Raw genomic sequence first — 24,656 nt, forward strand, 5'->3', positions numbered from 1 at the left:
CAGGGCCGAGCAGCAAGGGGCTCGGGCATCCTAGCTTCGGGGGATGACCAACAAACACTGGCTCTGTGGCATAGAGAGGGGGATACTGTCACCCCAGGGTTGGGGTGGGAGTGGGGGGGCAGAGGCCCACCCACTCCACTGCACCCCAGCCCAGGGCCCTAACAGTGGCAGCAAGATTTGCCACTGGGTCAGCGGGGATTCTGACTGTAATAAGCTGACCTAAACTCAGGCAGTGCTGCAGCTAATCTTGAGTAAGCTGCCTCTGGGCCACTTCCTAACTCCCCCTTGGGTTGTACCTGGGTCTGCAGAGGGTTGTCCAGATCATCAGAGTAGAAGGCCTGTGCTACTCCTGGCAACTCCACGGTCGGGTCAGCATATGGCTCTGGCCAGTCCTCAGCTCCCCAGGTGCCTGCAGCAGTCTCCCAGCTCTGGAGCAAGCAGTAGGCATCTGGCAGCTGCAGCCCAACTGAGCTTCCAGTCCCATCTTATATACTTCCTGTCCCACCCACTGACTTCCGGTGGGAGAGTTGAGCATGGCCTGGCTCTGCCCACCAGGGCTCAGTGCGGGGTTCCTCCCACTCCGGGTCCGTGGGAGGCCACTCCACTTCACTACATATATGGACTTCTAAATCACACACACACTTTACTTTTAGACACAGCACAGAGATATACAGATCTAGGGAAAAACAACAAACACCTGCACACAAGACCCTTCCTTATTCACTGGCTCTTAGTTAGTGTCTTCCAGGGCATCCAAGATTATTCTGCGCTCCTTTTTCTCCTACGCAGTCTTGTCCTCTGGTTTGGAACTGGTCTTGCTGCAGAGACACTTTTAATAGCAAATTTTAACATCATTGTCTCTTACTGCCTTCCCCCTGGGTTTTTCCATTCTCCAATACTCTGTTACAATGCATCATTAGGAAGTCAATAGTCTTTGGCCAGTAGTCTCCCCTTGGACTACAGCTCTTGATACCTGTATTGCTTGGTTAAATATCAGCGATTGGGATGTCTGTATCCATTGTCTGCCATCCTGCAGAGGAGGACTAAGATTATGTCTATGCTATAATTACTTTGGTATAACTTACATTGCTCAGCGGTGTGAAAAAGTCACCTCCCCAGGCAACGTAAGTTATACTGACCTAAGTACCAATGACACAGCTACCACTTCTCATGGAGGTGGAGTTATTAAGCCAACAGGAGAGCTCTCTCCTGTGTGCTTATAGCATCTTCACCAGAAGCACTACAGTGGCACAGCTGCATTGGTGCTGCTTTAAATGATGTAGTGTAGACATAGCCTAAGTTAATTCTTTGTCCCCCCGCAGCAGAAAATGGTGTATATCAATATTCAGAAAAAATAATACAGATATCTCCCATGTTCTTCACACTCCTTTTATTGCTTTCAGATAAACACCACTCAAATTATTACAACGAATGTTCCAGTGGAACCAAAATATTTTCCATTATCCTTATAATGCTTACAGTCTTGACCCTGCCTTCCAAGACTCCATTATCTTCAATATTCAGGTGTAAGATTAACTTTGTGCTCCTAGTGGACAGCAATGTATCTTGCTTGTATATAGTGATTTTATACAGGTTACAGTTGCACTGATAATTCATAGTAGAAGTTAGTTGTTCATGAAAGCCGGTACCTCTTTTTACACAATGCAGGTATTTGTGTTTGTTAATTGCAGGGCCTCGTTGGTGTTCCAGGGGATTTTGGTCCACCCGGACCTAAAGGAGCTCCAGTAAGCTATGTTTCTGCTTTACAAGAACTAGCAACTCTACTGTATCTAAAGCTAGAATACTAAAGACAGAGGGACCATATGGTTTAGAGGATTGGTAAATGGGAAATGGAGTCTTTTACTGCCAGGTCACCAGTTCAAATGCATCCCAAGCTGCTAGTGATTAGTCTCATAAGTTGTTTCCATCTGACATTAATTGACTGGTCTCTAAAACGAGATGGTCTTAGTCCAGTTCCCACTAGACAGTAATATCACGAGAACCATTATCACGATTTGCACTCATTAGCCTTGATATTGGCAGCCTAAGTAGAGAGGCTTAGAACAGAATAGATGGTGACCGCACTCTCCACACATAAAAGAATCATGTAAAATTCACAAAAGAAGAACAAGGGGCTGTCATAGGTACATGGCTACTCAGTAGTGCTCCCTGTTGGCCAAAAATGGTGCTGTGCACTCCCTGCCTCAGTTTCCTCCCCCAGGTGGGTTTCCCTGGCTCTCTGCACACTAGTCTGTTCTAGAGATGTGGCTTAGCCCTCCAGCCAAGTCACAACAAACATAACCCATTCTGGGGTTGCAAGAGTCCAAACTAAAAAGTCCCACCAAATAGAAAAGTCCCTCACCTTCTGGGCTCAGTGCCTCATGTCCTTCCTGGACTTGGTATAGAGCCCCAGACTGGTTCCCCTGGATGACCCTTTTCCTTGCAGGACCTATCACAGAAGCCAGCCAGCCTGAGTGCCTGCCTGCTCACTACTTGGGCTTTCAACTTTTGACTGACCTCACTCTCATTCCTTTTACAAGGGCCAGGATTCCATTAGTCTATCACCTGACCCTCCTTAGTCCCGCCCCTCAGGCTGTGTAAGGACTGGTGTGTGTATGATGCCTCCCTACTTATTGCCTCCTGCTCCCTGTTTCTGTTTGTTTCCTGGTTCCTGCTCCCTGAACTCAGTGTTCCAGTGTCTGTTTCTGTGCATGTACATAGCGTTTGGTGTGTAGAGTCACCCAGGCCCTGCTGCTACATACCTGACATTTGGATTAGCACTCACCCACAGTTATTGTATAAAGGAAAAATGGCAACATTTGAATGTGCACAGATTTTAGAGCACTTAATAAATATATGAAATGTGAGCAGTTTCAATTGCCAACCTTCAAAGGGGTAATATGCCAGGTAAGTGGATCCTGGACTTTCTCTGAGTTGGATTACCGATCCATTTATTGGCAAATACCTGTGGCTTGAAAGTTCACAGCTTTTATTGACTTTCAATACACCATTTGGGAGGCACTGCTATCAATGGCTACCTTTTGATGTAGTTTCTGCTCCTGAGGTTTTTCTGAGAGTGATCTCTCAGCTCCTCGATAATATCCAGGATGACATTCTCATCTTTGTTAAGACCCTTCCTGAGCTTGCTATTCTGGACCAGCTAGACCTACTCCAACAAGTTGGCATACAGTTGAATGCAGCCAAGTGCAGTTTAACAAAAGATGCTGTATAGTTTGTAGGGAATTCTGTCTGTCGATGGTATGAAACCAACATCTGAATGGCTCCATGCTGTTGCTTTGCTATCATTACCCACTGATAGTAGCAGTTTATGTTCATTCCTTGGCCTAGCTTAATATAGAGGTTGCCATGCTTTGCCACATTTTAGTTTGTGGCCAGTTGGTTTGGACTAAAGAGACAAAGCAGGGGTTTGAAACCCTGCATCAAGTCCTCTTTGGGATCCAATCCCATGCTTATTTTGATCCAAGGAAGTCTGTAGTGACTCAGGCTGATGCATGCAGTCGGGACCTGGGCACAGTTCCCATGGCTATACTCTGTTCACTGTTATAGATTATTACTCCCTTTATCTATTTGCATTCATAATTTCACAAGACACATGAAAGGAGCTCATTTCTTGCCTAATCATTTTATATGCGATGTCTGGCCTGCCAGAGAGCCTTGTTTCAGATACTGGGACACCTTTTGTATCAAGATGGTCTGAAGGTTTTCTGAGGAATATTATTAAAGTACATTATAAACCTCCTGTGTACCATCCCCAAGGAAATGGGATAGTGAAGAGACTGCATGGAATTCTGAAGAAATATGTAGCTTGCATACTGGAGGAATGTTCAGATACATCTCTCTCTGAGCATTGAGTCATAGCTTATATGATATTGGGTGTACACCTCATGAAAGTACTGGAGAAAACCTTATCTATTGGCTCTTCATCCAACCTATGAGGACCAGGTTGCCTCTGCTGATGGAAAAGTTTCATCCCATCCCTCAGAGCCAACTGATGGGACTAGGAAATATATGAGTTTTAATAAGGGCATCTGTGCAAGACTCCATGCATTCTATCCTGGACAAGCATCATATGTTAGATGAGGATTGGAAGAATTTTTGATGTTTGTGGCATGATCTTGGAGGCCGAAGGGTGCAGAGAGTGGCAAGCACATTTATCACATGGAGAACATGTTATTAACCATCAAGATATACTGTGTACTGAAAGGGAAACAGATAAGGAAGAGGACACTCTTTTTCTGTATATGATGATGTCATGTGGCCAACTGGGAAAGTTACACCAGAGCAACAGCATCCACCCCCTGCATTGAATCAGAGGTATAACCTATGGCCCTGGGATCACCCCTAGTTACCAGCAAGATGCTGTTGAACGTTTGGGGAAAAAAGAAGGAAATTGTGTTGACTGGTGTGTGTGTGTGCTTCCTGCTTATTGTTTCCTGCTTCCTGTTCCTATTATTTTTCCTGGTTCCTGCTCCCTGAACTCAGTTCAGTGTTCTTGTATGTGTGGATATAATGTTGTGTGTGTGTATGGTTACTCAGGGCCTGTTGCTACATACCTGCCATTTGGACTGCTATTGTATTTTGTTCCAGCTGTTGCTGACCTAACTGTTCCATGGTTATACATTTTGATTGACGACCTGCATGTCTTGCTTCGATTTCCTTTGTCTTAGGATTGCTGGTCTGGGTGCATCAGCATGTTACAGGCTGTGAAGCAACTAATTAATTATGGTACAGGTGTGGCTGGCCTCCATATACTTTTAAAGGGGACAGTCGTCCTGCTTCCATGAATATCAGTGTCAAAACACCCATTGAGTTAAGTAGGATTGTGCCCTAAATAGTAATAGAAAAATACAATTTGAAAAATGAGTGGAAAGAATGACTAGGGATAGAGGGAGCAGAAAACATTTACAAAGCAGAGGTGTTATGTATGGGATGTTACTTTTAGGCAAACAAACTCTAAAACAATTAGGGCCAGATTTATTAATTGGCTTCAGTAGAGCTCCATTGGGATGAATTTGCCACTAACATTTCTCAACCCTGGCTTTGTATTAGTGTTTGAAAGACCAAAGTTCAGTACTGAAGCTTCTCATACGGGGTTGGATTGACAGCTTGACCAGCTTGAGTAAGGGGCAGCATGTTCTTGTACTGTCTCTGAAAGCCACACAATTTAGTCCCTGCTTTCTCCTTGTTCTTTGGGGAAATAAGATGCACCAGTTTTTTTTCCTGGTACAGGTACTTCCTCCTTTTGGCCAGCTCAGCTCCACCCACTCTATTCCCCTGCCTGCCTATCCCTGCTCACCCATGTGGGAGGGGAAGTAATAGCCCACTAATTGCTGCTTTCCTACCGTTGCTGAGATCCAGCTCAACTCATCAGTACTCCACATATTAACACCCCAGCCTGTTTGCCTATGATCACTCCTCCCCATAAACTCGGTTGGTTCCTGGACTCCTTCCCTCAGAACCTCTGTCTGGTCTCTGAAGAGAAGAAGGGAACCAAGGGTCCCAAAGCTTTCAAGGAAAATCTTCTCTGCTTGCTCCCTTCCCTGTGCTGCAGTGGGGTTAGGAGACAGAATCTACTTTCATTTGGAACCTAGCACTTGATATGGTACAATTGAGATGTCTGGCGCTACCTGCCTATGAACCAGTCAGTGGAGTTGGCTGGACATGGGCAGCAGGAAGTATGCTGTGATCTGTAAAGGGCTGTAGTAGATTACTCTTCTTAGGCCTGGTCTACACTGAGGGGAGGGGGGTGTTGATATAAGCTACTCAACTTCAGCTACATGAATAATGTAGCTGAAGTCGATGTACTTAGATCTACGCACCGCAGTGTCTTCACTGCAGTGAGTCAACTGCTGCCGCTCCCCCCTAAACACGATAAATCGACCCCCACTGGATCGATTGCTGCCAGCCGATCCGGCGGTTAGTATAGACATACCCTTAATCTCTCATTTCCCCAGTATAAGAAAGCACTACCAGAAGAACTGTGCCCTCGAGGTGTGTCTGAGACACAGTGCCTTCCAGAGTTGCTGGAATCCGGCAAGGGGGTGCAACTATCCACATCCCATACTCAGGGCTGTGCCTAAAGGCACCATGTAATCACATAATAATAATCGCTATGCCCATTTAATGTATTTACAGAATAGGGCCTTTAACTATGAAACCTTAGAATGCAGTAATTGGGCTATTGATACTGAATATGTGCTAGTTTATTGTACAAGGAAAATATGATTTTATACTATTGTTAAGTAAGCCAAATGCATTATATTATATATATATGGCTGGTATTTAAAAAATTGAGAAAATAGGATTAAACAGCCATGCCTCGCCAGAATTTCATTGGTTTCTCAGATACTAGATATCTACACCTGCTTGTATACTGTCACAGTTATAATGACCACAGTTGGCCTTTGTGGTTTTTTTAAAAATCTAATAAAAACAATGCATTAATTGTTTATCTAGGGTTTTACCGGACCTCGAGGAAGGAAAGGTACACCTGGTCCAAAGGTATCATATGAATAAGCCTAATTTGTCCATCTTGCTAAACTGCATGATCTGTTTTTGTATGTTTACTTGATGGGATTTTGTAAATTTACAGGGAATACGTGGAGATCCTGGATTGCCTGGGCGAGAGGGGGATCCTGGTATAGAGGTAAATGGGGTGTGGAATTATGAAGTAACCAGTATTTTGTTTATGTAATCTTAAAAACTAACCTCTTTGTCTTAATTGCTGCGTTTTCTTTAGGCCTATCAAGGACCTCAAGGGCCAGAGGGTGGTCAAGGTACTTTGGGTTTAAAGGTAGAGTTTTTAAAATCTGAATTTATTCCCTCAACTATCTATTATTAATGTATTTATACTTTTTATGTAGATTAAAATAATCTATTTTACCCTTATGTAGGGAGAGAAAGGATTTCTAGGAGAAGCAGGTCCTGAAGGCCCTTGGGGAAGAACAGTAAGTATCATTCTCTTTGTGAGGGGCCCGGTCTAGTTGCTCAGTGACATGGCTTTCTGGAACACACATGCATTAGAAGGCAGCATATGGGAGCTGTTACTCGGTCAGGTTGGTGACCCAGGGCTGAATCCAGTTTGCCTTTATTCACACAAGTAGTTCCATAGAAGTTAACTGGACTACTTGCTTGAGTAGGGCAATAAGGATTTGGATTTTGGTCCCTGGCCTCAACATGTAAAGACAGAAGCAAATGAGACTCACCAGGCTAGTTGTCTATAGAAGCAAAGGTATTTGGGAGTAGTCTGTACATATAAGTAAATTCCCTGTTCCATAACTAGTCCTAGACAATAGTTGAGTTCCTCTCTCCTAACTAACAAATTTATTTCAGCATGAGCTTTCGTGAGCTACAGCTCACTTCTGTAGCTCACGAAAGCTCATGCTGAAATACATTTGTTAGTCTCTAAGGTGCCACAAGTACTCCTGTTCTTTTTGCAGATACAGACTAACACGGCTGCTACTCTGAAATCTCTCCTAACTGTTGGGGCTGTGCAGAGGACAAAAGTTGCTATGATTCTAGGGCTCCTGTTATAGGGAAGAAAGTAAGAGAGAGAGAGATCCCTCTACTTGGTGGGTTCTTTAAACAAGTAACAAAACAGCACACCTTCTTGTGGTTGGGGCTGGGCTCTCACAGGGGAAGGAGGATCCTGTTGTTCGTCTACCACAAACACCATTTGCAGGGAGGATGAGGAGGAAGGATTCTTCAGATTGCTAACAGCATCCTTGTATCTGTCTGACTGACAACTCTTTCTCTGTAAGAGAACTATCAGATAGAAGTTAATCTGCAGTCCATGTAGCCCCTCTAAAACTCTCCCAGGTGACTAATCAGTTAGCTAGGAAAGAACTCAGCCTTGCTTAGACATGCAAACCTGTTCTCAGTATATTTCCAGCTCAGTTTTCACATCAAGGAGGTTTGGGTAAATTTGGAAATGTCTTGGATAAATATCCAAACCCAGTAGCTCAGACCCAACTCTGGAGCTCTTGACGGTCACTCATTTACCAGTCTGGATGTGGTTTAAATAATAGATTTTAAAAACAGAGATCACATGAATAACCACTGATTGTACCAGAGGAAATGGCAGAGCAATCCTCTGTTCGATCATGTAATGGAGAGCAATTGTGTGGGCTGTCCAAAAGGTACCAACCCTCCAATCTACATTCTGCACATTCAGTGATGGGGGCCAGATCCTCAACTTGTGCAAGTTGTCATAGCTCAGTTAAAATCAGTGGAGCTATGACAATTTACACCAACTGAGGATCTGTCCCAAAGTAACTAGTGCCAGGATTTGAAATCAGAAAGACACATGCAGAGGAATATGGCGGGGTGGAGGGTAGAGGTGGGGAGGTATTCTGCTGCTGCCCATGGTAACGGATAGCAAGTCTGCAGTGGTTGTGATAGGGTTGGCATCTGTAACAACAGTGGCTTGAGGAAGACCCAAGACCAGAGAATATATTCACCCAGTATGTGGTGGTGTTGATTTCACAAGAACAGTTAGAACAGCTGGTAAAATTGCTGTAAATTTTTAAACATGACAAAAAAGCAACAATCATAAATTGGATCTTTTTATCTTTGAATTAATTTTGGTCTCTGGTCTCCCATGTCTAGTTTGCCTCCCTGAAATAATATTTTTTTTATTATTAAAGATAATTTAACAAAAGACATAATTCAGTGTGATAGTAACTTTCCAGATGCACATTTTAGTACTAGACTCTGTCCAGCTTAACATTTAACTTTATTATTAAACATGGGCAAACTATGTTCTGAATAACACATAAAAAAGAAGAAGTGCATCTGAAGAAGTGGGTATTCACCCACGAAAGCTCATGCTGCAAAACGTCTGTTAGTCTATAAGGTGCCACAGGATTCTTTGTTGCTTTTACAGATCCAGACTAACACGGCTACCCCTCTGATACTTGACATAAAAAAGAGATATCAGTCTTTAATAGAGGGCTTAATTAAAGAAGTCTGTGCTGATTATAAGAGATAAATATTAACAGGATCATGATAGTGAAGATGCTATTATAGTAACATGAGTAGATTAGTTCCTATTAGTTAAAATTGCTGGACAGAATCGTAGAGTATAAAGAGCAGCAAACGGACTGGACTTTTGAAGAGGAAGCTAGATACAACCACATTTTATATGTTGTGTTTGTGAGTGTATATTATAAAATATATCTGTGCACATGCACAGGTATAGACACAGACAGACACACACAATCTTTCCAGTTCTGTTTACCCAGAGATTTGAGCAGCCACACATCACCTTAGGTTGGAGATCAAGAAGGAGCTGGCCATTGGGCTCTGAAAAACTACACTCTGGGACATCCCTGTTTGAATTGCTTGCACTCTGGGTACCTAACAGACAGAAGAAAATGCTGGTGTTTTTTTGCAGACTGGTTCTCATTGTGATGAGTATCACAGAAATTCCTTTATCTAAACAAAGCAAACAAATACTGGCAGAGATATATCTAAACTTATATACCTATACTTTTTAGTTTCTCTTCCTTTTTAAATGTGTGATAATATAAAGCAATAAGCATGTGATCAAGGTGGGTGAATTTATTTTTAATGATTCAATGTTTCCTGGACAGGGTGATACTGGTTCAAAAGGGATTGTAGGAATTCCTGGTAGGCCTGGCTTCGCTGGTCCCCCTGGAGCTACTGTAAGTTTCATTGTTAGTAACCATGGCCATGATTTACCACCCACTGAAACTGATGTGAGTCTTTCCATTGACTTGAATGGGCAATGAATTCAGGTCCTAATTGTATGTGGATGATTGGCTATATGCTGCTTGACAGTTGCCATTTTCTTTCCCTGCTCTCTACAGGGTCATATTGGGCTACCAGGAACACGTGGATTGAAGGTACCTTTATGAAACTCTTTTACTGGAAATCTTGATTTTTGTTTTGGGAGTAAACACTTCTAGTTTGATTCTTAAGGTTGCACAGTAAGCACAGGGCTGATTATGGTTACAGTAAAGGAGAACTTCCTTTCAATGAGGTAAACAGATGTGGAAAAAGATTACAGGCTACTGGAAACTTGTCCAAATTTTAACTTTAAATGCATGTGGGTGTAGAAAAATTATAACTGATAATACGCACAAACTTTTTTTTAAATTTCAAACGCATCCTTGTATTAGGGTTGGAGAAAGTATGATCTGAACATTAAAAGGCTCTTCATTAAAGCTACATTGTGCTGCTTAGGAACAACCCAGAGAAAAGAGCAGTGTGGGTAGTGGAATGAATTTTGCTTTAGGGGAATATAATGTTTCCTGGAGCACCTATAAGCATCCAGAAAGAGCAGGCGGTGTGATTGCTACTCTCCTCATTGTGGGGTCTGACTTACTTTCCCACAGGCATAGGTCTAGAGCAGTAGCACTGCCTTATTCCCACCTCTTCCCTTCCTACCTCCTTTGGGCTGTCATTGCCTCTGTGGAGAAAGGATGGGGCAACCTTTGTGCCTTGTAGACAAGGGGGAAAGCTCCTTCCTTCCTTCCCTCATTGAATAACTCTGTAAGAGCCAGGTTCTGCCTGGCTCTTAATAACTGGCAAACCTATTCTATTTTCATTTGAATGACAAAGAGATAAAGGTTTTAATTTTCAGATGGCCGCAGTGTTGTGTCCATGGAAAATTGTATATTTGCCGTAAAATCAGGTAACTGAATGTATAATGTTCTGCTGTGCACGCAAAATATGTGAGTTTTATATGCACAAACGAGTGCAGCATGAATGTGAAAATTTTGTGCATGCACTGAATGAAAGCTGGTCGAGAACTGAGCAAAAATGAGTTAAGAGGTAGCTAAGAACCTGAGTTGGTGGCTCAAACATAGATTACATATACAATCTAATTAGGCTTGGCAGAATTCAATTTATATTTTTTTATAATTTCAACAGATAATATCTATGTTTATTTTTAAGCATTTTTTTCTATTTTCATCTTTTTAAATTTTCAGAGTTGCAGGAAACTAGTGGGGGGAGACAGTACTTATTTAATGACACTAGACAATGAGATTCAAAAAGTTAAAACTTTATAACCATTAAAAAACAAATTGTCAACATCACATAAAAATATACCATGCAACAGTGTATATCCTTAAATCAAACTCTAATAAGTTCTTAAGCAATATTTTACTTACTTTGTCTATCTGTTAATGTTTGATTATTATCAATGGAAATATTTTTTCTTCAGTTTATGTGTGTATGGGAAACTGTCATTTACTGATAAAAATCTAATCCTTACAAGTCTAGGTATAATGAATTTTAAATTAAGATAATCTGAGATGAAAAGTAGCAAGTAGCTTTTGAAATGTTCTTTTTTATACATAATTTAGCTTTTTTTTAAAAAAAGAATTTTTATTATTTTCTTAAATAGCAATTAGTAGCAGTAAAATATATTTTAATAATATAGGGTCTGATTCTGCAATCCTTACTCATGCTAGATAGCAACCTTCAATTACCTGAAGGGGGGTTCCAAAGATGGATCTAGGCTGTACACAGTGGTGGTGCAGATGACAGAACAAGGAGCAATGGTCTCAAGTTGCAGTGGGGGAGGTCTAGGTTGGATATTAGGAAAAACTATTTCACTAGGAGGGTGGTGAAGCACTAGAATGGGTTACCTAGGGAGGTGGTGGAATCTCCATCCTTAGAGGTTTTTAAGGCCAGACAAAGCCCTGGCTGGGATGATTTAGTTGGGGATTGGTCCTGCTTTGAGCTTCCAACCTTAACTTGGTTCTTTACCTTAACTCTACAAATGGTCCTACGCTGGCTCTGCAACCAGTGAGCATTCAGCAGGCCCCATAATAGAGTCTAAAGGCTACTAATCACCTTATTGGCATTGAATATCAGTCATTTGAAAAGAAGAGACCCCTGCTGAGATACCAAAATGGTCTAGTCCAGGGGTTCTCAACCTTTTTCTTTCTTAGCATGCTATAAAAACTCCATGGCCCAGCTGTGCCACAACAACTGTTTTTCTGCATATAAAAGCCAGAGTTAGGGGTAGCAAGCAGGACAATTGCCCAGGGCCTCACACCACAGGGATCATTGTGATGCTCAGTTGTTCAATCTTTGGCTTCATCCCTGGGTGATGGGGTTTGGGGCCCTGGGCTGCAATCCTGCACGGTAGAGCTTTGGCTTCCTGTCCTGAGCCCTAGTGAGTATAATGCTGGCTATGCTTGGCAGACCCCCTGAAACCTGTCCATGGCCCCCCAGAACCACTGGTGTCATCTAGTGAATAGGGGACTGGGACTCTGGAGATGTGTGTTCTGTTCTCAGTGGCCTCCTGAGTGACCATAGGCAAGTCCCTTCACCCTCTTGGTGTAAGTTTTCCCATCTGTAAAATGGACATAATTGTACTGATCTCCTTTGTAAAGTGCTTTGAGATCCGCTGCTAAAAAGAGAGAGAGATTATTATTTATTAACATGTTATGAAGACATTGCAGTGTACCAGGAATGAGAGATATATAACTGTCATTTATTAGCATAGACCAGGTTGAAGAAGTGCACTTAGTATTTTGGAATGAAAAGTGGTAAGGTTATTAAGCTTTTGATAATGCTCACAAAAAATGAATATAAGCATTGAGTCTTGTTGTGACTATTCTTAAAAAAATATAATTATAATATTTGTTTGGGGTTTCTTTCTCTGTGCAGGGAAATGCTGGTGTTCCAGGTTTAAAGGGTCAAGAAGGTGACAAGGTGCAGTAATATATGACATATACCTCTACCCCGATATAACGCTGTCCTTGGGAGCCAAAAAATCTTACCGTATTATCGGTGAAACCGCGTTATATCGAACTTGCTTTGATCCACTGGAGCACGCAGCTCCGCTCCCCTAGAGCGCTGCTTTACCGCGTTATATCTGAATTCGTGTTATATCGAGTTGCGTTATATCGGGGTAGAGGTGTATTTGTAATTGAATATTACATGTAACTAATTCATTGTTCACACTCTTGGCATTGTTATAGTTTTTATAAACTTCTACACACTCGTATTAGTTTCCTATAGATATTAGCAACACCATAGCTTTTGACATTTACTGTTTTTATGGTATGTGGAACTTTGCACTGGTAAGTAAAATTAAAGGAAGAATCTTGCAAGCAACAAATATTAGTTACTGATGTATTGGTTTGCCGTTGACGTCAGTGAGAGTGCAGTGCTCAGCCTCACTGAAAATGTGGCCTTTTATTTAGGTGCCTAATGTTGGACACTCAAAATTTTAGAATATTGGCCTAAATGTCCCATGCAGAACCAAGTGGATACTGCAGTCAAAATTCTTCAACCCTATTTACAGCACTTCTACATTCACTTTCCACAAGCATTCAAGCATACAAGCTTTACTAGTGCAAGTGTTCATGAAACACAAATGTTTAGCCTGTGTTCTTGAATATTCACCACTGGTGAATTTTTTGAATTGTATACTAGTTTGTAAACTGCACAATTTGCATTGTTATATAAATGTGATGGCTTTGTTTCAATTCCCTGAATGACCTACATTGCTAGTCACTGCAGTGTAGACTGTGAATATTACATTTCAATAAACAATCAGATAGAGGCCCAGATTTTTAAAGGTATTTAGCTGTTGCTGTACTCAGTGTCGCAATGCCTAACTGATTTAAGAGACTAAATCTCATTTTCAAAAGGGATTAAGGCATGTCAGAGCTCAAGATCTTGGCTCCTAAATTCCTAAATCCCTTTTGAAAATGAGAAAATCCCTATTTCAATTAGGCATTGTAACACCGAATGCCATAATGCCTAAAAATCTGGGCCATACAGTAGAAGTAATCTCAACAGAGTGTCTCAACAGCTGCTATGCAAACTTGGGTCAAAGATGGGTGGATGCTGGGCTGAGGATTTGGCCTTATATGAATATATATTCTATGAACAGAAGTTTTGAATGATATGCCCAATGACCCCTCGTACTCCTAGTTTGTAATTTGCAACTGTGTTTTGGATCTGGATGAAAAGTGCTGTATAATTGTAAGGTATTAACATTCTTACTTCTACACAAGGATAGCAAACAAAGCAATGGGAAATATTATTGTATGAATTTCAGGGCCAAAAATAGTATTTGTATTTATATTTAAAGGGAGAAAAAGGAGTTAAAGGACCAAAAGGAAATGTAAGTAAAAACACCTTTTACCCCCTTGCTGTTCTGTCTTTATCTTAGGATACTTGTACTGCACTCATCAAAGGTGTACAGTATTTGAACTTATAGAAAATTTGTAATAAAGCCAGCAAGAACAAACCATAATTGCTCAAACAGCATTCTAAGAAATCTTCACTTACAAAGTGTAACAAAGTCAAATCTTTATTTTAGGTTGGAGACAAAGGACCAACAGGACCAGAGGGCGTTATTGGTAAAAGAGGTCCACCAGGAGAGACTGGATCCCGAGGCCAACCTGGAGAACAGGGTGTTCCTGGAGATGAGGGTTCACCAGGAAATGTTGGATCAGTTGGACCTCCTGTAAGACTTTCAGTTCTTTTGACCTAAAATATTATAGAAGAAACTAAGTACTCAAAGTTGTGAGATGGTGTATCAAATTCTGCTCACAGTTACATGCATGTTGTAATAAATGTGATTGTACATGTGTAAGTAGGATCAGAATTGGAGAAGGTGGCCAAATTCATTCCTCGTGTTAGTGGAATTATAGAAGGGATGAAGTTGGCTCAGTAGTTCTAAATTTTTATTTAAAAACTAAATTAGTCCATTAGGCATTTTCTTGTAAAAATTGCTTGTTTTTGTAAAATAATTGTTTAACAAGATTCATTTGTTAATATGCTTGGGAATCATCTTTTTTAATGTTATCATAAAATTAGCTGTACAGTGACAAAAAACAGCACAGCCAAATGTTACATGGATAATTACAGGAAACTCAGGAGGTGTTACAGCGAGTTATGCTATTAATGGAACTGTTCCTGCATATTTTATTTCTCTGATTGTTCTCATGTTCTTCTCACGCAGGGGCTGCCTTTCCCAGCAGCTCATGTGATAGAAGTGTGCAAACGGATCGTCTTAGAACAAATGTCAATGTTTGCCAATAGTGTTGGGAGGAAATGTGCCAGCACATGCCCGCTTAATGGAGATGTGCCTATGGGGCCTCCAGGACCTGTTGGTTTGCCTGGACCCCCTGGAGAAGAGGTAATTATAAAGGGGGAAAAAACAAGCCATTTTAAAAAACACTGAAAACATTGTTAAATGAAGTTAACACATGAACTGAAAAAATAGAAAACATTTTTCCATGTGGCAATATTGTGCTTGATCCTGCTCCCATTGAAATCAATGTGAGTTTGGTATTGACTTCAGGAGAAGACCCATTTTCCTCCAACAAGTACAACACTACTATGGAAGAAATTAACACGTTGGAAAAAAACCTGAGATCATAACTGTGTTATCTTAAGCTTAAAGAAATGTGTAGTGGAGCTGTATCAGACAAGTACATTTAATACAATTACAAGCTGAACAATAATGTAATGACCTTTTTCACAAGTAATTAAGCTGCTAAAAAGTTATATGAAACAGGGTTTTTTATTTCTTGCTATCATGATGTTTGACAGCTCCAAAGGCAGATTCTGACTCATAACCATGGCATTCATCACCCACTAATCTATGAAATATTGACCTTTGAGAAACCATAACTTCATTGTGTACAGCGCAGTAGTATTTTCCAGTACCTACAGTACAACACATGAGTAACTACCAAAGTTGTTCTTATATCAGAGTTATCACATTCATTATTGTGTTGCAACCAATACCCTTTCACATAATCTAAAATAGCATGGTAAGAAACTTTTAAAAGTTTAAGATTTCATGGTAATACTTCTGAGCTATTCCTTTTCATCTTCATGGTTCTTTAGGTATCTGTATTATTACATGCAAATGACTGCTGGCAGTATGAAGTATTCTTAAAAAAAGAGAGATTTAGTTTCATAACCTAAAGCTAAATATCAAGCCAGGGAACAGCTATATTTAGTGACCTTTTCCACAAATATACAAATTAATCTTTTCTCAACAGAATTGACTAATAAGATACTGCACACACAATTGGAATAGCATGGCCAAAAAAAAAGCTTGTTTCAATGTGAAAGTTTAGGTTAATATGTTGGATAAAGGTTAATATCACCTAATAGAAGTAATACACAAATAATAAACAAATTAAAACTTACACTTTATTAATGCCTTCAAATATCTTTAAATGCTGACTTCCTCCTTGCTGGTGACCCCAACTCTCAGAGTACAGTGCCAAGCTGCAAGCATGCAACGTTGCCTCAGTTTTTTACCTTCTCTACTCCAAAGTATACAACTAAAGATCTGCCTAGTGTTTCTCAAATCTTTCTGTAGCCTTGTTCCATCTTATTTCTTTGGCCTAATCACTCTTTGCTCTCCCACTTCATTCAGTTGCCTCTGAACTCCTTTCAGTTTACCCCATTCACCCTTCATTGTTGATATATAGAGTCACTTACAACTTCGCTCCTACATATAGAACACCCTTCTTTCCCCTCCTGCAATTCTTATCTTCACTTTTTCCAACTGCACTGGTGGGTAAAACATACCTCCCAAACACACAGCCTATTTTCAGTAGCTTTTGGGTTTTCTCCCCTAGCAAATGTAACGATTTTTAACAGTTGAGTTAGATGACATGATATTTACCATTGCTGACTGCCTGATATGGAAAAGGAAAGTTGTGTTTAGCATCCACTCGACTGTGAGTAAACTCTACTGGGAGCAGTGTTTATCCATAACTATACAACATAATACTAAACAACAATTTGTCTTTGTGCCATGGCCCAGTCAACGGTGGTCAGCAGCGCCATGTCAGCTAATTTGATTGGTAAAAATCAAGTTTAAACACTATTCGACCTTCTAGAGAAATTGAGGCCTTTGTGGATGCCTTAATCCTTCTCCCCACCTGACTTTTATATAGTTCAAATATTCTTGGCTCTCGCCTTATTATGGTGGGCATAATGAACTACAATAGGAATTTTCCTATGTAAAAATGGACTGCGCTTTTTCTATTTTTTACAGATTTTTCATCTTACTATGACTTTTTCATAAAAGTAAGCAGACTTCTAATAACCCTTAGTTCTTTCTTCATTTATGAATTGAATTAAATGTTTTATTGTTGGAGAGTAGGAAAGCTTATTGAAGTCAAATACTTACTTTTGATTTTTAAGGTGACATTTGGACTCTTCTCCTTTCAGTGTAGCTAATCCTTTAATTTTTATATAGTTATGGTATTTTAATCTAGTTACAGTATTTTATCTGATGGTACTGATTGGAATTCAACAACACAAAAAAATATCGAGTAGTTTCATGTACTGTAATATTTTTAACATTTCTATAGGGCAAACCTGGGTTAAATGGAACTGATGGAGAACATGGACCTAAGGGCTTTTATGGTGATGTTGGTGACCCAGGAAAACAAGGACCAAAAGGTAAAATGTTTTCAAAATGGAAAATATTTTTTTTGCAATATTCGTTTGAATAAATCACAGCAGTCACAAGTGTGAAAGTGCTGCTGTTGACAAATATGGTAGTCATTTAAAGACACTTAATTATTTTTAAATTTTAGGTGAACATGGAGACAAAGGAGATATAGGTGCCAAAGGTTTTGTATTTGCTGGCTTTGAAGGAAATCAGGGCCCAAGAGGTACTCCTTTTTGCTCTTGAAATCTTTCTTGCTATAAGTATATTCTGCATTCATGTTGTACAGTACGTACTGTTTTATGGTAGGTTTTGGTAAACACTTTAATGTGGTATGGATGTACGAGATGTGTCCTGTGAATTGATGCTCATATGATCCTGTATATGTGCAATTCTTTCAAAACTGGGGCAAACCTCTAAAGAGATATATAAAAGGCACCATGTAAAGCCCAAATAGGTTGTATTTTGCACTGCAGCCTGTCATGGCAGATTAAACACTTTAGAGTAGACTATTAACATAGTCTGGTTATTTAAATAGTGAAAATTCTACATAATTGGTTTTCTCTAAATCGAAAGCAAATAAAGATCATGCAGCTTTTCTGACAAAATTATTTACGTGGATATTTTCCAATATCCATATAAAGAACCTTCCCATAAAGGCTGTATCATGTCAGGCCAAACTGCACACATCTGCTTCAACATGACCTTCCCTGTCCACCCTGCATACGGCCAGCTACACTTTCAGGTCTTGAGCATCATAGCTTAATGGGGGTTGGTGGAGTCTCAACATCACTGCTGGTGCCAGATCACCAGCTAGGCAAGAGAGATAGGCTAGGGAGACCACAGGTCTTTTCCATCTCTAACCTCTATTACTGTAATTGCTTGATTTCTCTTGCTCACTGCCCCTTTCTTAAGGTGAACGTGGAAGAAGTGGACTAACATTCAATGGACTTCCAGGTCAGCCTGGCCCACGGGGACGTATGGGACAGTCTGGTTTGAGAGGATACCCAGGACTTAGAGGGCCTCCAGGTATATGTAAAACAGGGTGCGATCCTTATCTTCCAAATGATGTAGATCAGCAAAGTGAGTCATCATCTTCTTTCGTATGGCAAGCAAAGTGAGTGAAGACTTCAGCGAGAAACATCATGAAATCCTTTGATGTGGAAGAAAACAAGTGTAATTGAACAAAGTACGTTTGCTCCCTTTTCAAAATTGAAACCTTTTGAAAAAATACATATGAATTACTGTTTAATTTAGAAGCCAGTTCACTTTGTGAATTTTTAGTGTAAAATAATAACATGATAATCCTACCTAAGAAGTGGTAAACCATTTAATTTAAATGGCACCTGTTCAGATAGAGGATATTTGTTTTTAAAATACTGCATTTGCTTTTTAAATGTTGAATATGTTGTACAACTTATATTAATATAAAGCAATGCCATGTTTTATATTTGACATCCAAACAACTGTTTCTTTTCTGACTGTACCTAGTAAATGCTTTTTATAATAAAACTTGAAAAACGTTACATGATTTTTTAATTTTATGGAAGGTTATCTCATGTGGTGCCAACCTGTGTTTCCATCCTAAGAAAACATATAGGATCAGGGACCTGTCTGAGGGTTATTAAGCCTTTATACATTCCTCGCAGTTTGACAGGCTGAAATCAGTCTGCTCTACATTAAGTGTTTATGACATCTGCTGATGATAAGCTAGTCCACCCATTGCATATCTTCATGACCAAGCAATTTATGCACTAATTAAAGGAGGAAGACATGCTGCTACTTGCAGCAGGGGCTAAATCCCATCTTGCAAAGAGTTAAACAGGCATAACTCACCTTTTACCCAGACTGTAATATGCTTTTGCTTACTCAAAGTGGGGAGGAAGAGTGTCATTTACTTCTCATGCTGTTTTTGCAATTTTTTTTGTCATGTATCAATATTCTATTTGATTCCCAAGAAAGGACTTATTGTTGGTTTATGTGTAGTTCCACTGCATCACGAAGCTTGGCTTCAGCTTGTATTTGGATCATAAGTTCTTTGCTCCCTGCCTCAATCTTCTTGTTATGTGCATGCATAACATGACATGCATCCTATGAAGTGGGTATTCACCCACGAAAGCTCATGCTCCAATACGTCTGTTAGTCTATAAGGTGCCACAAGACTCTTTGCTGCTTTTACAGATCCAGACTAACACAGCTACCCCTCTGATACTTGTTATGTGTGTACAGCATTAAACCCATAGAGCCCCTGACCCCTAACTGGGAATTTCTACATAGTACTGCAGTACAAAGAACTAATAATAATATGCTGACTGTAGTATGGTGTTTTTGGAAACTTTAGTGCTCACATGATAAGTCTTGTGAGTGAACTCAAGATTTCATGGCCCTGAGTACATCCAAGGGATTGTCTCAGGCTATTTATAGCCTACTTAAACTCCAGATCCAGTATTTAGGGTCAGATTGAAAGTGTAAGGAGTAGAGATCACATATACGTGCATAGATTAAGCATTATGTCCATTCTTTTGAGATCAGGGAACATCTAAGCTTTTGGAGCAAAGGACTTGTTCTGATGGTCCACTCTCAAAGTCTAATGGATCCTGTGGGATTTCAGAGGGCTTTTGGAATGAATACTCTTGGGCCAACAAACTAGTTTCTAGATGGCTTGGTAGGACATTTTACACAGTTTTTGTCCTCAACTATTGATCTAGTAGTTTTTAAACATTTTAACATTGTCTTTAGCCTAATAGTTAACCATAGTGTTCAGCTGACCTGTGACTGAAAGAGGGGAAAATTAGAGCACCAGTCAGGGCCGGCTCCAGACCCCAGCGTGCCAAGCAGGTGCATGGGGCGGCATTGTCCTGGTAGGGCGGCATTTGGCTCCAGCGGACCTCCCGCAGTTATGCCTACGGGAGGTCCACCGGAGCCCCGGGATGAGCGGACCTGACGCAGGCATGACTGCGGAGGGTCCCCTCTTCCCGCGGCTCCGCTTGAGCTCCCGTAGGCATGACTGCGGCGGGTGTGCTGGTCCCGCGGCTTGGACGGAGCTCCCGCAGGCATGCCTGCGGATGTTCCACCGGAGCCGTGGGACCACGGGACTGTCCGCAGGCACTTCTGCCCCGGCCGCGGGACCGGGGAAGGGCGGCGCGAGCGGCGCGGTGCGCCGCCCTGCTTGGGGCGGCGGAATTTCTAGAGCCGCCCCTGGCACCAGTGATGGAAGTTTTGTATGCAATGCCTGTTCAGGAAGAAAAAAATCATACCTTCACCTCCACAACAGCATCTGCAAAGAATAGCAGGACCATTCCAGGTGGCAAACAACTTGACTAATCCAGGTTCCTTGTATCCAATAACAGAGTTCAGTGTTTCTCACTTTGAGGAATTTTCATATTTTGTGAATAAAATTACTTAGCTATCCGAGTCCATGGTAGAGGAGGAGTAGTGGCTTGTGAACACCCCGCCCCCCCCCCCCCGGCAAGTCTTTATTGCTTTTGCTTCAGTGCTGGAACTGTTGCAGGCTATGACCTGCAAGTGACATCACCCACCCTTGACTGGAGAAGGGAAGAGGAGGATATTGAAGTCAAACTGGAATTGATTATCAGTTCTTTATTTTGGAAAGGCTCTTTTTAGGGCTTGATTCTGCAATGTGCAGAATGCACCTGTGAGGTAGTGAACACTCTCAACCCCTTCTCCCCCATACTATCTTTAGTGGAACTCGAGCGCTTAGTGCATTGCAGGCAGGGCCGGCTCCAGGCACCAGCCGACCAAGCACGTGCTTGGGGCGGCAACTTGGGGCACGGCGGCGCTGGGTTTTTTGTTTTTTTTTGGTTTGTTGGGGCAGCACTGGGGGGGGGGGCAGGGGCTAGCGTGGTGCTCGGGGGGAGCAGGGGGGCGGTGCTCGGGGGGGCATGGCCTTGGTGCAGTGCTTGGAGGGGGGCAGGGCTTGCGGCAGCGTGGTGTTTGGAGGGGGTAGGGTTTCGGCGGGGTGGTGCTCACGGGCGGGGGGTGCGGCGGGGTGGCGCTCTTCTTTTTTACTTGGGGTGACAAAAAAGTTAGAGCCGGTCCTGATTGCAGAGTTGGTCAGCACTTTGCAGGATCATGCTTCTAAAGAGGATAGTGAGAGGCCTTTTAATCCGATCTCCTGACATTAACAGCCTCTCCAGTTATACTAACAGACAAAGCTACAGTAATTTTTTTTTTAATGGAGATCTATCATTGATAACAGTCTCCTCTGCTTTACATGATTCAAGGAAACGGCTATGCATAAGGGATAACATCCTTAATGTACCAAACAGCCAATAGGCTTGGCATATAAAAGCCAAGTTGTTATGGCTCCAAATAGAGGATTTTTAACCCAATAATGTGACTAAGGGCGTGTGGTCTGTTTCTGTGTTAAAAAAGCCAAACAGATATGCACTGAGCTACTGACAGGCCCAAATGACTGCTAGAGCTTCCTTTTCCACTTGAGCATATTGCTGCTCAGTTTCTGTGCAGCTGCTTGCTATGAAGGCAAAAGCTCCCTGGTCTTCTGGCTGCATTTTTATGAGCACTGTTCCTAAACCATATTAAGATGTTTCCCCTGCTACTGTTGGATGGTTTACCAAATATTGTGCTAAAACAGGTGGAGAGGTCAGTAGTTTTTTTCATTTTATTAAAACTTTGTTGTGAGTTACTCCAAATCCACGTGTTGTGACCAAGATCTCTTAAGGGTTTTGTTAGCTGAGCTAAATTTGGTAAGAATTTCACAAAATGATTTGTCATGCCCAGGAAGCTTCTTACAGCAAAGATATCATTGGGTTTGAGTAAGGCAAGTAAAGCCTTCAGTTTGTCTGATTCCAGCTGAATTCCCTGTTTGCTAATTTTGTTTTAGAAACTTCATCTGCTCTTTTCTAAATTCACATTTCTCATTCAGAGTGAGATCGGCTTGTTGGAAGTGTTTTTAAACTATATGTAGTTACTGATAGTGTTCATATTTGTCTCAGCCATATACCCACATATCATCTGCATGGCAAAGAATGCCAGGCAAACATGACACAGTCTGAGAGATTCTCTTTTGGATATGTTCTGGTGCTGAAGTTATGCCAAATGAAAGAAAATTGAAACAGTACTGTCCATAAGGGGTAATGAATGTAGTTAACAATATAGATTGTTTAGCAAGGGGGATTTGCCCGAAGTCTATAGTGGCATCTAATTTTGAGACGACTTTTGCTTCTCATCACACTCCAAAGTGAAGTTAGGATGCTGATGCCAGTGTTAAAGGGGAGAGTGACCCTGTGGCGGGTTCCTGGATGAACCACAGGGGACTAGAACTATCGAAGAAAGGAGAGGGGTCTGGTGCAGCCAGGAGTTGGGGGCATTTCAGCTGATCTTTAGAGTAAATGGATTTCGGTGTTGGGGGCAGCAGATGGGCTCTGAGGAGATTAAGGGGTGATGGACTGGCAGGAAGACAAGGGTGAAGAGGGAGGGAGTGGTTTGGGGATGGTTGGGATTGGGGGACGAAGAGCAGGAAAAGTTTGAAGAGGTGGGTTTATTGGTGAATGGAGCTTGGGGGATGGTGAGTAGTAGCAGGGGCAGGTTTTTGCATGGTGATGTTTTACGGGGGCACTTGTTAGGGGGATTGTGAGATGGGGTGGGTTTATTTGGGGAGATGGGTTGGTGGGGTGTGATGTGACAGGAGGAGGTTTTGAGGGGGTTAGGTTTATTGGAATGGGGTTGTGGGTTTATTTGGTGTGTGTGTGAGGGGTTGAGATGTGTTTAGTAGGTGATTGGATGGGTTTAAACCGGGACTGGGGGGTGAATGGGAAGGTTATTGGGGGTTGGATAGGAGATGTGGCAGGGGGATTGAGGGGTGATTGGTGAGAGCTGTTGGAAGGATGGACTGGGGGCTATGGATGAGGTCTGTGAGAGGGACAGGTTGGGAGTCTCTGGGGAATTAGTTAGGGGTCTGTGACAGGAGGAGTTGGGTGTGGGGCAAATGCCAGTGGCTGCAGCTGGCTGTGGAAGTCTCTGCCTCTGCCTTGCTCCTCTGCAGCCCCTTCCCTTTCTGTCTCATCTTGTCTCCTCTTATCTGTCTGGCTCTCCCCCCTCCCTCCCTCCCTTCATCTGTCACTAGCACCAGCCCCAGCTCTGATCACAGGCACCAGGAGGGACAGACTCAGTGTGTGATGACCACACTTAGGACAGACTCTGCCAGCACCACCCTGCCAGAGCCCTGTGGACTTACCTTACCTCCCACTGCTCGTTCTGCTGCTGGGCAGCCAAGTGGCTCAGCGCCAAGCTGGCCCAGGTGCCACTGGAAACAGCTTTCCTTGTCGAGCACTGGGCTGTACACATAGGCAGTGGGGTGGCTCAGATTTGGGAGGGGGGGAGAGCTGAGCCCTCCCAGCCCTAACCACCTGCTACCTATAACAAGGATTGTCATTTTGCTATGTTTGTACGGTGGCTAGCATAGCGAGGCAGAATCTGGTTGAGGCGATTAGGCTCTACCACAATTATAAATATTTAACGATTCTAATAATCTTCATCAAACATCAAGCCCTTGGGTCAAAATCTTTGCACTATTTTACATGCAGAATTACCAATAACAAAATGAGACATTTGCTTAAAAATCAATAGTAAGATTTGGGCTTTGGGCCCAAATCCTGTTTATTGAGCCAAGCCTCAGAAGCTTACTTGAGAAATTCTGCAATAGGATGGGGTTGAAGAATACTTTTCCCCAACCCAAGGTGTGGTGGTACCTGCATAGCAGCTCAGTTCCTATCAGTCTGTTTATGTTGATTTATATGGACATTTTTATGACAAGGGTCACTGGATGTTGCTGTTAAATATAGTCTTACAAGTTCTTAGAGTTCGAGCAAGTTTTTAGTCTTGGAAGAAATTCTGAAATGTTTTTTGGTGATAGTTTCTTTGAATGAGTGGTGATAAATCATGAAGGAATATGTTAGCTGCCCTAGTCCATTTAACTGGAGTCAGTTCTTGAGACAGGCTTCCTGTGACCTGAATATTGGTATTTGGGCTGAGACCCTAGGAACAGGAGATTGTTCTGCTTGCTTTTTATGACCACTCTGTTCCAGGACTGGTGTAACTAAAATATGTTACATCGAAAATATACCCCAGCACCATGTCACTGATTTCTCCTCCAACAGAAAAGTGATCCACAAGGCAAATCCAAATGCCTTCTAATGGACTACATTAGGCTATGTAGTCTTAATACCTTTCTCTT

The 24,656-nt window shown here is 41.8% G+C and overlaps 1 protein-coding gene across 1 annotated transcript in view; it reads left to right on the top strand.

The window, feature by feature from the left end:
• Nucleotides 1-18,778, top strand: part of LOC120401168 (collagen alpha-1(IX) chain-like) — a 36,809-nt gene extending 18,031 nt beyond the window's left edge. Inside the window, exons 14-27 of the mRNA XM_039530827.1 lie at nt 1,692-1,745; nt 6,478-6,522; nt 6,614-6,667; nt 6,761-6,814; nt 6,915-6,968; nt 9,615-9,686; nt 9,852-9,887; nt 12,670-12,714; nt 14,105-14,137; nt 14,336-14,482; nt 14,981-15,157; nt 17,361-17,451; nt 17,589-17,666; nt 18,356-18,778. Coding sequence (XP_039386761.1) covers nt 1,692-1,745; nt 6,478-6,522; nt 6,614-6,667; nt 6,761-6,814; nt 6,915-6,968; nt 9,615-9,686; nt 9,852-9,887; nt 12,670-12,714; nt 14,105-14,137; nt 14,336-14,482; nt 14,981-15,157; nt 17,361-17,451; nt 17,589-17,666; nt 18,356-18,561 — 1,146 coding nt within the window. The 3' untranslated portion in view covers nt 18,562-18,778. The remainder of the gene's footprint in view (nt 1-1,691; nt 1,746-6,477; nt 6,523-6,613; nt 6,668-6,760; nt 6,815-6,914; nt 6,969-9,614; nt 9,687-9,851; nt 9,888-12,669; nt 12,715-14,104; nt 14,138-14,335; nt 14,483-14,980; nt 15,158-17,360; nt 17,452-17,588; nt 17,667-18,355) is intronic.
• Nucleotides 18,779-24,656: the final 5,878 nt, after the last annotated feature.

This window comes from Mauremys reevesii, linkage group 3 (genome assembly GCF_016161935.1).
Source record: "Mauremys reevesii isolate NIE-2019 linkage group 3, ASM1616193v1, whole genome shotgun sequence".
NCBI classification, from domain to species: domain Eukaryota; kingdom Metazoa; phylum Chordata; order Testudines; family Geoemydidae; genus Mauremys; species Mauremys reevesii.